Consider the following 16,285-nt stretch of genomic DNA (forward strand, 5'->3'; position numbering starts at 1 on the left):
TTCTGCGTAACGTCAAGTACCTGAAGTTGGGGTGGGGTGTGATCCTAGGGGTGGTCCCATCAATGACTCCTCGTTCGTTGATGGTCAGAGACCCACCAGGCTCCAGGAGGGCGTTGAGGCGGTCCAGCACAGAGGGGCTGAACACAAAACGTTTCAAATAAGCCTGTTCGCTGATATCTTGATTCTCGATTAAATGCTCAGACGCAGTCCTCGTTGCCTCAGATTCAGGCCTTGGTTGAGCCCTTCCTCACCTGCAGAAGTTGACGTTGTCCATGAGCAGCCAGTCTCCGGCCTGCAGGGCCTGCACCAACATGCCGTCCAGCCACTCGAAGCCTCCGTTGGTCCAGCCGTCCTGCAGCTGGGCCAGGCGCTCCTTCAGCAGGGTGAAGTCCATCTGCAGCTTGGACATGTCTGGGGACGAGACGGACAGGGCAGTTTAAACTACCGACGCGCGGTGATGATCCGACTATGAAGGAGGCGACTGAACTGAATTGTCGTGCGGAAATCCCTCAACAAACCAAAAAAACATTAAACGTGCTGACATCCGTACCCGTGAAGACCTTGAGTTTGGTGTTGAGCTTCTGCAGTAGGAGGATGATGACCTCCAGCTTGTTGAGGGCGTCGGACGTGACCGTCCCCCCGGTCCTCTCCAGCCCCTCGTCCTTCAGCCAGCGGCAGAACAGGCTCCACGTCTTCAGGAGGAACTCCGTGTCCTGCACCGCCCCGTCCAGGGACATCAGGCCGCGCCGCGTCACCATGGCCACCACGTAGTCCACCGTCTCCAGCACCTGCTGCCACGGCCGCATGATGTCCACCTGGAAACGGGGGGGGAGAAGGGAACACAGCGACACGCTCTAGCCCGGTTCCGACAAACCCTGTAAGGTCGTGCGGGGGGGGGGGGGGGTGTGCGCGGCCTCCCGTCGCTGTCGATACTCAAAAGGGGTTCGCCAGGGGCCTGTGTGCGGTTACCTGTTCGAACCCTCCCAGGAGCTCGGTGGTGTCCATGGCGCTGTTCATGGCCATGACCCTGAGGCGGTGACCGGTCAGCACAGCCAGCAGGCGCACCAGGCTGGTCTTCCCGCTGGCCGTGGGGCCCACCAGCACGGCCATCCATCCCATCTCCACGCACTTCATGACGGACTCCAGCGGCCGCAGGGCCTGGTGGGTGATGGACAGGGGGGGGTCCAGCGCCACGGGGGCGCCGCCGCTGCGCTGGAGGACGGAGAACCCCACCTGGGGTGACGGGGGAGGGGGGGGGGGAGGGTTCATGTACTCACTACAGGGCAGTCATACAATATTTTCACAATCATTTCTTTCAACCTGACGCTAAAGAGGGAGATCCATTTGACCAACCTGAAGGTTGAGCGGAGTGATGTGGAACTGCCTTGAGCCGGTGTAGGGTTCAAAGTCCTCTCCGAACACCTTCCTGAACACGGACAACACCTGGACGGAAGAGGTTTCGCAAGATGGAATAAGAGCTCATTGTAAGTTTTTGAGTTAGACGATCAACGCAACAACCGATGGTAGAAAACACACAGAGGGGTCGAACTTGTCTGTACCTGGGCCTTGTCTGCCTCCGTCCTCATCCGATCGGCGTACACCAGCCCCACATGCTGACCGGGGTTGAAGAACCCAGGTGATTGGTCAGCCTGCATCAGCTGACACCAGCGGAACATGTCGCGCAGGTTGAACTCCCAGGGGCCTCCTCGCTGACCCCACCTCCTCTCCACCGAGACCTCCTGGACCAGCTGAGAGAGAGAGAGAGAGAGAGAGAGAGAGAGGGGAAAATAAATCTCAAGATGGCAAGTGGCTTGTCTAATCAGAAAATGATTTACACAGAAAGCTGAAGTGGGAAAGACACGGGTCTAAAATGATCGATTCCATCTCAAAGACGTCCCCAAAAACGGTGACCACGGTGACCTTGTAACAGGTAGAGAGTGTGTCACTTTCCACTCACTAATGGCTCTAAATCAGGAAGAATGTTCTTGGCTACATAGGCGGGCATTGAGCTTGGGGTCAAACCCAGTACATACACGGTCTCAAAGAGATAAATTAGGGTGGTGGAAAAATAATAATTGAACACAGAGAGAGGCTCTCAAAGCTCAGGGAGAGTGGAGCGCAAACCTACCCGGTTGTTGAACTGAACCATTTTAGAGATAATCTGCTTTTCGATGTTGGGGAAAATGGAGTCACCGATGAATTCCATGTCTTCACTGGTGAGTTGGTCCACAAACACCTGAGAAAGACAGGAAAAGGTCATCCAACGACATTCCCCGTATAGTTGCTGTGACTGTCCTTAATATGTTCGGCTGGCTCTTATCTACCTGAGTGAATCGGTTGAGGAAGGACTTGGGCAGTCCCTTCCGCCCCCCTCCCTGTGTGAAGGGGTTCTGGCAGCCGAAGATCTTGGTCTTCTCGTGCTGCACCTGGAAGGTCATGCCCAGTTCTGGAATATAGATCTCTGCCCGATGGTCAAAGCAGGCGTTCAGCCCCTCCAGAACCGACTGGGAGGCCAGGTTCAACTACAGGAGAAGAGAGAGCACCAGAATGGGCGTCCAATGTACGTCTACAATACGATAACATCGGACTTATTATGGACGTGATTTATGAGACTGATGTTCAACAGGAAGCATTTCACTCCTTGGTTCAGCTGATAAAGGGGGATCTCACACCTCATCCAGGACTATCCAGTGGCCGGCCTTCAGTCCGGCCAGAAGAGGGCCATCACGCCAAGCGAACTCTCCGCCCTTCCCTCCCTCGACGGGAAGGTCTGTCCCAAACAGGTCCGTCACATCCTGCTCGGGCGGGGGGAGGGGGAAATCAGATAATCGATAGATTCGAGTGAGATTAGTAGTCCGCCGGTCTTTTCTGCGACGCTACGCAGCGGCGGTGGTTGGGGGCCCGAGAGCCGATGGCGGTTTACCGTTTGTTCGGAGAGGTTGATCCTGACCAGGTGGTTGCCGGAGGCCTTCGCCAGGGCTGCCACCAGGCTGGTCTTGCCCACACCGGGGGAGCCCTCCAGAAGCACGGGCTTCTGCAGCTTCAGGGCTCGGAGGAGCCTCTGGGCATTCACCGCCGTGGTCCCCGCCGCCATGGCGTAGTCCGTCAGGCTCCGGCTCTCGCTACCGACGCCTGCCGGGCAGCGGGGAAGAAAAGAGGAGAAAATTACAAACGTTGAGACAGTATTCCGCTCGGTCGCGCCGCTTACGACGCATTCGGCGACTGTGAATCTTAACGCGGGAGGTGTAATGAGATGAGGGTCCGCACCCAGGGCGACGTAGAAGGGGTCGATGCCGAAGAAGTCGTCCCCCCACTGGGGCTCCCTGGGCAGGCTGGTGTCGTAGACCCGCAGGGCGTCCAGCATCTCCTGGTCCAGCTGGGTGACCCTGCTCAGCCTCTGCTGAAGGAAGCCCAGACACGCCCGGCGTGCCACCAGGGCGTTCTCGGCGGACGACGCGGTCGTACCTGTTAAGTGCGGGGAGGAATGGGGCGGGGGGGGGGAGACTTCGGTCACATGATCCTAGCGCTTTCTTAGAGCGTGTGCGTTATGTTCTGCGGACGCATTTTCATTAGGGACAACATCGTCGTTACGGTTCGTTCGGCGCTCTGACCTGAGCCGATGCCGTCCACGTAGACGAGACAGGCGGCGTGGATAAAGGCAGTGACTGTGTCCAGTCTGAGGTCCCACTCCGCCTCCTCGTCCTCCTCCTCCGCCCCCATGGTCATGAAGCCGTCCACGTCGCGCTCGCACACCACGTTCAGGAAGTTCACCCACGACAGGACGTCCCTCACGCTCAGGATGCAGCGGCGGCCGAAGTCCTGACTGGTCAGCCAGTCGATGAAGTCCAGCATGAGCTCGGCGATGTCTCCGCCTGCGTTGGGGGAGTCACAGGGTCATCGTCAGTCAGATGTCAAACAGAATGGAGTTGCTAAAGCATTGGGCGGTGAGAGGCGCTCTGTGGTCAGTACCGTCGATGGCCAGGCCAGCACGCAGATTGTGCTGGATGATCTGCACCAGGTCACTGCGGCTGTTACCCTGAGGGCACCAGATTTCGGTGAACCTGTTCCTGAGCGCGGGTGACAGCTGCAGACACGCGCACACACACACACACACACACATACACAGACGGGCACACGCACACACACAGAAACAAGAGAATATGTTTTAAACGCAAAGGTGGTGATGTTCTTTGAAGGCGTATTTCGAGGTAGAGTTTACCTCCTTCTTGCCAAAGTCTCCTCCGGGGTTCATGGTGGCTACGAGACGGAAGCTGGGCACCGCGGTGATCAGCTCCACGTCCTCGTTGTCCCCGCTGCCCTTCTCCGCCAGCAACAGGGACCTCTCTGTCTCTAGGACGCTGAGGAGGACAGGCTCAAGGGTTAACCATAACTGCCGTACACTTCTGCACTAACGAGAGTCATAGGAGAGAGAGAGAGAGAGACTGAGCAAGCATGTCCCGACCTGTTGAGTCTTTCCAGTACAGAGTCATCGGCCAGAGAGATCTCGTCCATGAGAAACACCCCTGCCTCTTTCATGGCCAGAACCAGGGGTCCGTCGTGCCACTCGAACAGACGGCCGTCCTCGGCATCCGCCTGATCAACCACAGGAACAGAGAGGGGTTAAGTTACGAGGACTTATTATTATATTACTAGACTACATAATGTATTATTTATTCTTACTTGCGATATCATTAATTCATTATTACTTAGTATATCATTCATTAATTCTGATATTATTACTTACTATATCATTAATTAATTATTAAATTATTACTCATTTATCATTTATTATTACTTACAGAAGAGGTCTGTCTCAAAAGGACTCCCTGCCTAAATAAAGGTTAATTATATTATTAGTAGTACTATTTTGCGTCTGTGTCCTTAGCTCTTAGGTACCTGTTGTGTCCCAGTATGTCTGACAGGCCTCAGGCCTCCCAGGAAGTCGGATGTCTCCATGTGCAGGTGACAGTTTAGGGAGAAGAACTTCTGTCCTGCCAGGGCAGCAAAAAGCTGGCAGATGGTGGTCTTCCCACACCTGGAGAGACGGCCAAAAGGGACACGTGATCACCTTTCCTTCAGATGTGCGACCCGTTCAAAACGATTGATTTGGAGATTGACGAGACAGGACGAGAAGTTGTGTCTTTAAATACCCGGTGTCTCCCACGAGCAGGACCGACTCTCCGAACCGAAGCGCGCGGCCCACCAGCACCGCCAGCCGTCTCATGCCGTGGGTCCACACCACGTGACGGAACTCCTCTGGCACGCCAGCGATGCTGTCGACGAAGGGACCTGCCATGTCGACCACACAGTCCAAATGAGCCAATCAAAACATCCCACTGCTTGCTGCATCATGCAAAGGCTCAACAACACTGCAGTCACGCAATGCTCTTCACAGTCAATAGAAACACTTATCGACTACAGTGTAGACTGCGAGCTACGTAAAAACACAGTGATGCTTTTGTTTTTCACATAAACACAACTTGAACATCAATACGCTACCTTTAAAGTGAAGCATTAAGTTCATACTGAGTTCATACTGAGTTCATACTGAGTTCGTACTGAGCGGTTTCAGTAAAGTGCAGTTCAATGTTTTTGTGTGTGGAAACACCGCAGCTTGTGCAGTGTAAATTGAGCGGGGAAAAAGGGTCATCCAGGGGTCGGCCTGTAACGTCGGGGCTAAAAGGGCGCGTTAGTGGGAGCCCGGGTTGGGAGGGGCTGTGCTCTGGCTGGGCTCTGCTGTACTCACTGAACTGTGTGGTGACTTGCTGCTCTGAGAACAGGGCGTCGGGGTTCACCGTCCTCTTGAAGTGCTTCTCCAGGATGGACTGGATGGTGGCCGCCTCCTCCGGCTTCCTCACCCGGCCGGCCAGTAGCATGAAGCCTAGGGTACGCAGAAACGACCCCGCTTTAAAACGACTAGAGTATCAAAACCTACGCAGGCGTAGGTTTAGCCATAGTTAGACATAATTGTGGTGCTGGTCGTTGAAGGAGGCAGAATGGAGGGTCGTTGATATGTAATTACCATCGTCGGCCAAATGCTGCAGCCAATCCCGCGACGTGTCCGTCTGCTCTTCCAGCCTGTAGCGGTCAGCCCAGCGGAAGAGGTCTCTCAGGGTGATGAAGCCGTGTTTCCCAGCGAACACAGTGGATCCCCTGCGCAGGGACTGGACAACACGATCGCAATATTACCTGACTGACTGGGTCTGCGTGCCAGATAGGGTTGATACTATGTTGATAATATATGTGCATTTAACATTCACCTGGAGATCCTGCATGACTTTGACCAGCTTGGTGCAGTAGGATGGCGGCAGGCTGCATCTCTGGTGGAGGATGGTCTCAAGCTCATCACTGGGCAACTCGTCGAAGTGCAGCTCCACAAAACGGTTCCTGAAGGCCCTGGAGAGCACCTGGAGACGAAATCAAACACACCCAATCTGTAGTTGGCTGTTTGCGAACTACACTGTCCCCATGTGAGCAACGCCAGAACAAGACCTACCTTTCTACCGCCGTATAAGCCAGGAGGATTCTGAGTAGCCAACAGCATGAATCTGGGGTGGGCTTTGATCACTTCCTGTGTCTCTGCCACAAACAGCTCCCTGTTGTCATCCAGAAGCCTGTTGAGTGCCTCCAGCACGTCAGTGGGGGCCAGATTCAACTCATCTAGGATGATCCAGTAGCCTTTCCTCATGGCATCAATGAGCACGCCTACAGGGGTGAACACACACAGTCATGTTACACTATGAAGTTGCCAGCGGCACTAGAAGGAGAACCATGTGTGAGAGACATGGAGGGGGTTATCCATCTGGGACATACCCTCTTTGAAGACCAGCTTGCCCCGGTCATCAGAGGAGTAGCAGCCAATGTACTCCTGGATGTCTGTGTGTTCGTGGTTGTTGATCCTCACACACCGGTTCCCTGTGGCCGCCGCCAGCCACCTGATCAGGCTCGTCTTCCCCACCGACGTCTCTCCCTGGATCAGAACGGGATGGGTCCTGGAGAACGGAAGCGGATTGGAATGGGTTTAAAAAAAGAAAAAAAAGCGTGTGAGTGTTTTAATTGGTGTCCAGGGAAACAATTGAATTTGATTGACCATAATAGGTCATGAGAGCTTGTGTGTCCAGAGAGGACTGAATTGACCTCATAATAGGGGTTAGAGGAAAAACTACCTCTTAGTTAGGACAATGGATCTGTGAAGCCATCCGTCCACTATCCCTAAACTAGTCACAACAACTATGATGTCAACTTTATTTGTAGTAGTGCTGTAGTAGTACGTTCAGCCGCCTGTCAGAAGAGTTATGCTCTTCTACGGAGTGTGAACTTGTTGACACTGTAATTCCCTGTCAGGGGAGCATAATTAACCCGGGGAGAGTGACTGGCTACACAGGAATCAATTAGCCTATTGATCGATCTCTTGCGGGCAGGGCAGCGCGGGTCAGTTTTCCTACCCGGCGGACACCACTCTGACCAGATCACGGAGGTTAAGCTTGACAGAGGAGGTGAGGACATAGCTGGGGTCCAGCGCTGGCTCCATCTCCCCCTGGGACACCCAGTAGCCCTCCATCTCCACACAGGGCCGGCCTTTGGGCTGTGGGATAGGCTGGAGGAAAACACAGGGGGCGTGTCACATCACGGTGTGTGATAACGCACGGTCGTTCATGACGGGGCTTAAGTGTCCTGAAAGCTTTTTTTGTTGTTGCACTGAGCACATTTGAAGTCCAAAGAACTTTCAGGAAACGCATCCCACGGCAGCCAGCAGATTTAAACGACTGTTGTGCTGCGGTACCTGTTTCAGACACTTGGCGTTTCCTCCCAGGATATGCTGACACACCAGCTTCTGGACCACGGGATGGGAGCTTCTGTCCAACTGGGTCAGGAAGCTCAGGCAGAACCCCTGAGGAGACATCGGCAGGGAGCGCACGGTCACGTCGGAACTGCGCACCGCGCGGTTTAAGAAACACGGTAACTGAGGGGTTAAGTTTCTCACCTCGTAGAGAGAGCGCTGTACGCTGTAGCAGGGGTCGGCCGCCACGTACTTCAGTGCCCTGCAGAGCGTGCGCAGGCTGTAGTGTGGTCTGTGGCCCGTCCCGTCCACCAGGTGGGAGTTAGCCTCCTTGCGCACAGCCAGGTAAAAACTACACGGAAAACACGTTCGGCTCGTCAATCGAATATCACATTACCGTTCCGACGTGGTACGGAAACCGCGTGCCTAACGGAAGACGGGTGTGTGGACGGACCTTATGATGCCGTTGACCACGTTCCTGGGGGGGTTCAGGCCTTGGAGGTAGTCCGAGACCAGGATCCTCAGGTCCCCTTCGTTCTCCAGCTCCTCCACGTAGAGCTCGGTGAACCTGGGGGAGAAAACGCCGGAAGGGCGGACAGAGTGAGGGGGGCGTGCGTGGAGACGGCTAACGGCGTTTCAGGCGACCGCCGGACCCCCTCTGCCACGGTGGGTCCCGCTCACCTGTTCCTGATGCCCAGAGGCAGGTTCCTCTTCCCCACGTCGGTGGCCGGATTCATGCAGGCGAACAGGCGGAAGTCGGGGTGGCGAACGAGGGGCTCTGCGCGAAAAGGAGGAGAGGGGGGGGGTTCAATTCAGCCGGAGGATCATGTGACCTAAATGGCCGGCACCGGGTTGGGCGGGGATATCGTCCCAGCCTGGTGTGGCCCTCACCTGTGTCCCCGCGGTCCAGCAGCAGCAGAGAGCCGGCGCTGCCCTCCAGGAGCCCGCTCAGACACTCCAGGGTCTCCGCCGCCGCCAGGTTGATCTCGTCCAGCAGGATCCACTCTCCTTTCTTCACAGCCTGGGCCAGAGTCCCCTACACATACACACACACACACACACACACACACACATACACACGGACACACACACACAACACACAACACACAACACGTACATACACACACACACACACCACACACACACAGGCGAGGTTTAGTATCACAGTGTAATAAATGGGTGAGTAACAGAGAAGTGTGTAAAGGGAGAAGATTTAACGGCCATTACCTCCACGAAGGCAAACACCATGGCGGTCTCACAGGCTTTGATCTGCAGCTGAGTCTGACTCAGTCTCAGAGCCAACGCCTCCCACTGCTCTTGCAGCAAGGCGGCTGTGGAGACACACAAATGCCCACACAATATTAAACAGTAGTACGTTAAGTCCTAGCGAAAGCTGGATTTCCTTTTTTTTTAAGAAATAAAAAGAGCAGGTTGTTTTAATGTTTGATGTGTCTGTGGTACCGTTGGATTTCTCCTGCAGCTCCTTGGTGAGGGCCGACTTGCAGACGTGGTCCATGAGTTTGAGCAGGTCCTGCCAGCGCTTGCCCCTGAAGCAGGTCTGCACGTGGCCCAGGAAGGTGAGGTTCTGCTTGCGGGAGTACGTCTGAGAAAACAGGTCCTCAAAGGCCTCGCGCAGGGGCAGCAGGATCAGCTTGTGGTCCACTGGTTTGTACCTGGGGGAAAACAGACGTTCGATAGGAATCCAAGGCAACGTACCCGGTTCCGAATGGGTCGGAACCCGGACCGTGGTCGTAAGAGAACGAGACTGGAACTTCCGTTCCCTCACCCTCCCAGCAGGTCGGCTGTGTCGCTCTGCTGGTTCATGTTGATCACTCGTAGCCTGTGTCCTGGAGGAAACAGAGAGCGGACGTGTTGTTGAGTGTGGGGTTTTTTTTTGGAGGACACGGAGGAGAATTTGTGACCGGGCGACAGTGTGGCTCACCTGTAAGTCCAGCCAGGTACTGCACGGTCGAGGTCTTGCCGGTGCCGGTCTCTCCGACCAACAGGATGGGTTCACCCTTAACGGCACACACCGCCAGCTGTTCCAACAGCACCGAAGACGGACGAGTGGCGGCGAAGGTTTGCTTCTCGCTGTGAGCAAATACAAGAGAACACACATTCTGTATGCTTCTTATCTGATCGTACTTATCTTCCCTTTTCGTCGTCAGATTCACACCAACTTTAAACCTGCAAAGCGTGTCCTGTTTAAAGGGGTAGTTCTGAATTTTGGACATACGACTTAGCCATTACGCTGTTGATTGATTGAGATCTTTTTCAGCTGCTCCCATGCTGGGGTCATACACGCCTTGCTAATGCTAGCGCAACGCAATGGTACCTGGGTTACATCAACTACCAAACTCTCTTAAACACTCCACAGTGCACCCAAAGCTAATAAAATGGGAGAGGACAGTCTGTTGAGGTAAATTTGTGTGTTTATACCATCATTTTTTAAGTCAAACTATCGTTGAATCCTTTACTTTGTGGGGACCTATTTTCTCTGTGGAAGTATGGTGGAGGAGCAAATGTTATGTAGTCTGTGGATCAATGAAACGAACTAACCAAGTAGGCAAAGCTGTGATATCTACCTCTCGCCCTGCGCTGTTGCTGGGGCAAAGGTAATGAAGGAAAGAATCAATAGGATTTTGGGGCATTTGCAGAGGGCTGGAATAGTTGTTGTTTTAGTGTAGTCAAGAATCAATTAAATGGTCCATCTGCCTGTTCCCCTCGCTAAATGTTGGCACAGTGACTGGCACGTATACTGAGTAAACACAGAGGTGACCAAGGACAGAGGGGATGCCCAACTTACACATACAGCCGGACCACTTCGTTCTGCTTTCGGACCAGAGCCACTCTGCCCACCGTGGCCTCCAGCTCGGTCACAGAGATGCCAGGCTGGTACATCTGGCAGAAATGCTGGGCCTGGCGGGCACACAATCACCATGTCAAAAAATATACTTTATGGAACAGACAAAATATGTTTGAGTTCTATGACAGGGGCATATAGCAAGCGGCTTTCAGGAATACTACGGGTACCTTCTCTTTGGAAATGTTGAGCTTGCTCCCAATGACCTCAGCCATCCGCAGTTTGCTCTCTGGTCGAGACAGCATGGCTGTGAAACAGTCAAGGGCCTAGAGGGTGGAAAGCAAACAGTTCGGTCAAACCCCCATGACGTGGAAATCGTTGGTATTATAATACTGTGTCTGATCTACAGTATAGCGGACCTAGTAAAGATCCATTAATGAAGTACTGAAAGAGAAGATGGTGACTGTGATGACAGCCAATGCCAGTGCTGGCAGCCAGTGCAGATGAACGCTCACCTCCAGAAAGACGTGCTGCGCTGTGGCTGACGAGCTGCTGTCGAAGTTCCCACTGATCCTCTCACACCACTTCAACAAGTCCCTGTGGCGTAAAGACACGCAACGGTTGCATGTGAAATACTGGACAAGATAAAGGATTATTCATCTATTAATGCTATTCTAACTAAAAAGTGTGAATAATTTGAGTTCTAAAGAATACTTTATTTTTTTATAATGTGTTTGTGACCTACATAAGAGCATTGTAGACCAAGTTATAAACAAAGTTTAAAGGCAGTACAGTAGGACCCCACTCATCCGAACTTCAGAGATCCGAACCTCCCGGTCTACCGGACAGGCTTAAAAAACGTTTTTATTTTTTATTTTTAGCCTGCTATCTGGTTACTGGTGTGATTTTCATTACAGTACTGTATCCTACTGTGAATAAAAACAGAACTGTATGTAGACCTACATGTTTTCTGTAGGCTGTAGCCTACTGTCACGTTTCATTTCTTTGTTACTCTAATGTCGAGCGCAAAACGCAAGCGAGTCTGCTGCGCGAGAGCTGCATTCCTTGGTAGCCAGAAAGCGCGTCAGCAACCTGAAGCAGAGGAGCATCGAGTCATTTTTCGTTCCCAGTTAATGGACTTCAGGAACACAGACGTGTTGTGGGCATGTAGATTAGCCTACTAGACCTACTGTATTTGTTAAATAATGGCCTACAGCCTAGGCCACGTTAGCCTACATCGGTTGTTTTAGAGACTTTCTTTTAGGCTACAATAGCCTAAGACACGACAACTGTCATTTCATTTATTTATTTATTGATTATCATTTGCTCTAATTGTTCTAATGTTGGGTTGTTTTTAGGCTATACCATTTTGTTCTGCGAATACAGTAGCCTATCGATGCAGCGTACGCCTCATTTGAAAATAAAGTACTGTATTTGATCAAAGCACGCACTCAAGTGGAAATTCGGTTATTTTATTATAGGCTACTGTAGGTCTATTATAGGCTATATGTGTTTAGTTCTTGTGTTTGATTGCAATTTTGATGCATTTTCACAAGTAATATAAAGTAAGTTTCACAAGGGTATTTATTGTTCTATTATGAGTCTATATGAAACAAGTATACCACTTATTGAATTTGGTGCATTTTAACATATGTTTCAGTCATCCGGACATTTCAGAGATACGAACGACCTTCGGTCCCGTTGGGTTCGGATAAGTGGGGTCCTACTGTACATAAATTAATTGCATTGATCCATGAAAACTGTACACGATTGAAGTGGCACAGTATGGAAACTGTCGACAGATTGATTGGATATTAGATTAAGTGTGTGAATATTTTTTGCATCCCTAAACCTCAGTATGGACATTCACTTTGTTTTATATCAGTGTGCAAACATTTTTTATATTTCATATATGCATTCGGCTTATGCACCTGATGAAAGGACTTGGACTATTTGAGAAGAGCACAACTCTTTTCTTTTTTACATATTGATTGGACAGTTGCAAATGCCATCCTTGTGCTAAAATTAAATTCTATTAACCTGATTCATGTCAAGGTATGTAGTTGATTTATGGGCAAAATGGGGAGTGACTATACTGTAGTATATGAGGAGGTTTTATGTTATGTAATGAGGTTGTCCTATAGTGACACCTTGTATCAGTGGTTCAAGCTCTGTCTAAAGGACAGTCCAATCAATGGCTCATCGAGCGCAGCAGCACCCAGTGGAAAGCTAATTAATGTCCTCGGGGAAGGCGGGCAGGATGGCTGCTCATTTCACAGAGGGGGAGCGAGCACACCCACAAGCCTCCTTTTGGACAAATGTGGGGCGATCACACTCATGAAAAATGAAGCTTATCCTCATTCGCTTGCCAAAGGCATACTGTATTGATAGGTAGACTAGAGTTCATGGTTTTAAAACATTACGGCGTTCTACTTCCCCAAAAGTTTCCAGAAGGTCCGGACAGAACCCCAGGATGATAGCGAACATGGAATAGAAACATGATTGTATCACCTGAGTGACAGGCCTCTCCCCTCCAGGGACGTGGTCTTGTCCTCAGGCTTTTGCGGGGACACCTCTGGGGTTGGCAGGCTGCCCGCTTGGCTGTGGCCCAGAGCTGCTGGGTGGTGTTCAGGGTGCCTCTCCCCGGTCAGCTGGCAGTAGATGTCTAGGAGACGCTCCACCACAACGGTCAGGTTGGGGTACCTGGTCACCAACACCTGCACGCACCAAAGAACGGACACACAGGAAAACAGTACGGTTAAGTATACTACAGTATACAACCACCGTTCTCTCAAGAAGGGGACGTGCATACAGTACACAGCTATGTGGATCCGATGGTAGAGCACAGACCATCATACTGACTCAAACTCCTTTCCAACCCCTGAGACAGCCTACCTTCTTTAGCTCCTCTCGTGCCATGTTTCCCATCTGCAGCTTGGTCCAGTACTTGTCCAAGAGAGCCGCATGGGTGTTCTGTGGCCTGTACCAACTGCCCCCGCTGTAATACATCCTATAAACACACAAAAGCCATTCTTGTTTTCTCTGAAGACAAAGATGGCAATACAGTCATATTTTGAAAAACAAATGTCCTTCACACCGTCTCGTGGCAAAGAATTGGAAGCCCGGTGCAACATCAATGCAGTCCTCCCGTCCGGGAATCATGAGCTTTTTATTCTCCATCAAAGGCAGGAGAACAGATATCTGCAAAAATGATACAAGCCCGTAAGGTTGAAACACTATGCTACTATCAAGGTAAACCCTCAGAATACAGTTTACATATTCCATAGATTTCCCCCTCGTCTTATTCAGCTCAAATCCTCACCACGTCCAGAGGGGCGTGGTCAATGTCCTCCAGAAGTATCCAGTGACCTTTGGAGACGGCTTGTGTCAGGGTGCCAGGCTGCCAAACAAACTTCCCTGGGATATCTGTGCACCGGTACATCCCCAGCAACATCTGCAACGTGACAGCAAAATGATTAGAGATTCAGGATGTGTGAGGAAATTGTGTCCAGCTAAAAAACAAGTTCATACTGTGACTCCCTCACCATATGTAGCTAGATTGATAAGGAAAATGATTTTACTTCTGACACATTCAGTTAATGTTCTCACCTTGCTGTCGGTCTGATCTCCAAGTTGGACCTTGAGAATTTCAGTGGCTTTCGTATGTCCAGTGACTGAAGCCATAAACTCAACAAGGGCGGTTTTACCGCATCCAATGGGCCCCTCAAGGAGAACAGCCTTCTGAGTAGCAACAGCCATAGCCAGTCTCCGCATGTTACGACAGGTTGAATCCACCAGCACCAGATCTTTTGGGTTGCCCTACAGAAAAGCATCACAACATCATCAAAACCACATTAAAACACCAATGATTTTTTTAAGTGATAATTGATAAATGTATTGCAAGCTAAGAAATCCCTCAATGTCGTACCGGCTCTGTCTGTTTGGGGGAGACCCTGGGTAACACCACTCCACACACAGCCACAACATTCTGGGACAGGTCCTCTGACACCACATGACCCCTGGTGAACTTGTTCGCTTTCTCCTGGCGCCACATCACAGTGCCCTGATTGGCCAGGACCAGGGCCTTTTCTACTGCCAACTGCTGCGTTTCCTCCAGTGACCTACAGGCAGACAAAAACAAAAAATCATTACTTGACACCGGCAGAATGATATGTAATGTTTCTATTGGAATATTGGAATATAATCAAATGATAAGCAACAATGAATCTGTCAAAATGAACGTACTTTATCTTCATATGCAGGATCTCCTCGCTCGACAGCACCTTTCTCAGGAAGATGGTTTTCTGATTGTCGGTCATGTGAGAGACCAGAGCCAGACACTGGGCAGTGTAACTGGGCAGGAACATAGTCAACAGGACAATTAAGCATCTTGATTGATCGTGAATAATATAAGGGTGACATAACATTAACAAAATATGACTTAAAGAAATATCTAAACCAGATACCCACCCTCGGACCATGACGTCACTGGTGAGGAGCTGAGACGCACAGGCACTCCAGTCCCAGAGCACTCTGAACTTGGCACAGTCACTCTGGAGGAAGCGCAGGGTAGCACCCATGAGGTCCCGCAGTTTCATTCTCCGGGGCCCATACTGGACATTAGAGGACTCCTCGCTGGTGAAAAAGAGCCTCTGAAAAACCGGAGGGGCAGCATCAAAGTATCTGGCAGCGAACCTGTAAAAGAGGGAATGCAACAATGGTTAAGAAGATGATGTAAAAAGACTGATGGCGTGTAGTGGTTCACGGCACAATCTCAGTGATGAAGAGCGGGGTTCACTTACGCCTGTGCATCAGGACTGACCCCGATGAGTTTGCTGAGGGCAACGCACAGGCGCTCATGAAGATCATGGTTTATTCTGCCATCTGCTTTGATCCGGTCGGAGTTCCTCTCCAGCAGGTCCAGGATGAGCGGCCGGAGGTGGCGGGCGATCAGAAGGGTATAGTCCTTCTCCAACAGAAGCTGAGCTAGACATGATAAAATACTTTGCCTGTCTTGTTGGCTCCATATCTGCAGACAGGGACAAATCAAGTGAGTCTCAAAATTGACACCTGCTTGATTCCTGACACCTTTCACTTCCAGGAGACATTTTTACCAAACAGCTTTTTGAGCACACAAAATCACAATTAGGATGCATTACTATTTGTTCTGATGGTGTGTGAATGCGTTAACTGATTGCTTAAAATATAAATAGACACTAAATAAACTGAATATAGGGTCAAATGAACATTATCAAATGAAGGTGCGTTTTCTACTCATGAATCGAATGGAACCCATTACGAACACATAATTCAGTTTCCAATTATTCAGTGAGAAATATATCTTACCTGTTTTGCCAAATATTTGCTTAGTTCGTTGTGGTTTTTATCAATATGCCTGGATATGGTAGCCAGTGATGACAAGCTCAATTCTAAATTTTCCATCGTATCATTTGTCCTTTGTAGAACAGCGATCTACAACGAAATATGCGACAAATGAGCAACAATGTAATATGTTGTTATATTCTTCGTTAACCAAATTGTGGGGTACATCACTTGCTTGTCTATCTAGGTTGTATCACAACACAGCAAGCACGTTCCCGTCAGTGTTAAAAATCCAGTCCACATGTGAGTAAATGAGAAACGCTTCCGGGTCGATTGTCTGCCAATGTCGCCTGGATGACGCGGAAGAGAGCGACGGCAGA

General features: G+C 50.8%; 1 protein-coding gene across 1 annotated transcript in view; it reads right to left on the bottom strand.

Annotated features, from left to right (window-relative positions):
* The window catches only part of mdn1 (midasin AAA ATPase 1), a 38,780-nt gene extending 22,658 nt beyond the window's left edge, over positions 1–16,122 (bottom strand). The window contains exons 1-45 of the mRNA XM_084439814.1: positions 15,930–16,122; positions 15,386–15,612; positions 15,054–15,278; positions 14,829–14,936; positions 14,512–14,704; positions 14,193–14,402; positions 13,906–14,037; positions 13,681–13,784; positions 13,479–13,593; positions 13,095–13,300; positions 11,099–11,180; positions 10,814–10,909; positions 10,587–10,699; positions 9,723–9,871; positions 9,567–9,627; positions 9,242–9,453; positions 9,008–9,111; positions 8,672–8,816; positions 8,462–8,558; positions 8,235–8,348; positions 7,985–8,132; positions 7,784–7,891; positions 7,446–7,597; positions 6,814–6,992; positions 6,497–6,705; positions 6,261–6,407; positions 6,023–6,164; positions 5,747–5,881; positions 5,151–5,289; positions 4,897–5,035; positions 4,463–4,593; positions 4,220–4,358; positions 3,970–4,084; positions 3,612–3,872; positions 3,268–3,465; positions 2,924–3,132; positions 2,673–2,795; positions 2,325–2,522; positions 2,129–2,236; positions 1,560–1,748; positions 1,354–1,443; positions 970–1,233; positions 551–815; positions 252–411; positions 21–137 (exon numbers count right to left, since the gene is read on the bottom strand). Coding sequence (XP_084295940.1) covers positions 21–137; positions 252–411; positions 551–815; positions 970–1,233; positions 1,354–1,443; positions 1,560–1,748; positions 2,129–2,236; positions 2,325–2,522; positions 2,673–2,795; positions 2,924–3,132; positions 3,268–3,465; positions 3,612–3,872; positions 3,970–4,084; positions 4,220–4,358; positions 4,463–4,593; positions 4,897–5,035; positions 5,151–5,289; positions 5,747–5,881; positions 6,023–6,164; positions 6,261–6,407; positions 6,497–6,705; positions 6,814–6,992; positions 7,446–7,597; positions 7,784–7,891; positions 7,985–8,132; positions 8,235–8,348; positions 8,462–8,558; positions 8,672–8,816; positions 9,008–9,111; positions 9,242–9,453; positions 9,567–9,627; positions 9,723–9,871; positions 10,587–10,699; positions 10,814–10,909; positions 11,099–11,180; positions 13,095–13,300; positions 13,479–13,593; positions 13,681–13,784; positions 13,906–14,037; positions 14,193–14,402; positions 14,512–14,704; positions 14,829–14,936; positions 15,054–15,278; positions 15,386–15,612; positions 15,930–16,025 — 6,854 coding nt within the window. The 5' untranslated portion in view covers positions 16,026–16,122. The remainder of the gene's footprint in view (positions 1–20; positions 138–251; positions 412–550; positions 816–969; positions 1,234–1,353; positions 1,444–1,559; positions 1,749–2,128; positions 2,237–2,324; positions 2,523–2,672; positions 2,796–2,923; positions 3,133–3,267; positions 3,466–3,611; positions 3,873–3,969; positions 4,085–4,219; positions 4,359–4,462; positions 4,594–4,896; positions 5,036–5,150; positions 5,290–5,746; positions 5,882–6,022; positions 6,165–6,260; positions 6,408–6,496; positions 6,706–6,813; positions 6,993–7,445; positions 7,598–7,783; positions 7,892–7,984; positions 8,133–8,234; positions 8,349–8,461; positions 8,559–8,671; positions 8,817–9,007; positions 9,112–9,241; positions 9,454–9,566; positions 9,628–9,722; positions 9,872–10,586; positions 10,700–10,813; positions 10,910–11,098; positions 11,181–13,094; positions 13,301–13,478; positions 13,594–13,680; positions 13,785–13,905; positions 14,038–14,192; positions 14,403–14,511; positions 14,705–14,828; positions 14,937–15,053; positions 15,279–15,385; positions 15,613–15,929) is intronic.
* Between the last annotated feature and the right edge of the window lie 163 nt (positions 16,123–16,285).

This window comes from Borostomias antarcticus (genome assembly GCF_949987555.1).
Source record: "Borostomias antarcticus genome assembly, chromosome: 6".
NCBI classification, from domain to species: domain Eukaryota; kingdom Metazoa; phylum Chordata; class Actinopteri; order Stomiiformes; family Stomiidae; genus Borostomias; species Borostomias antarcticus.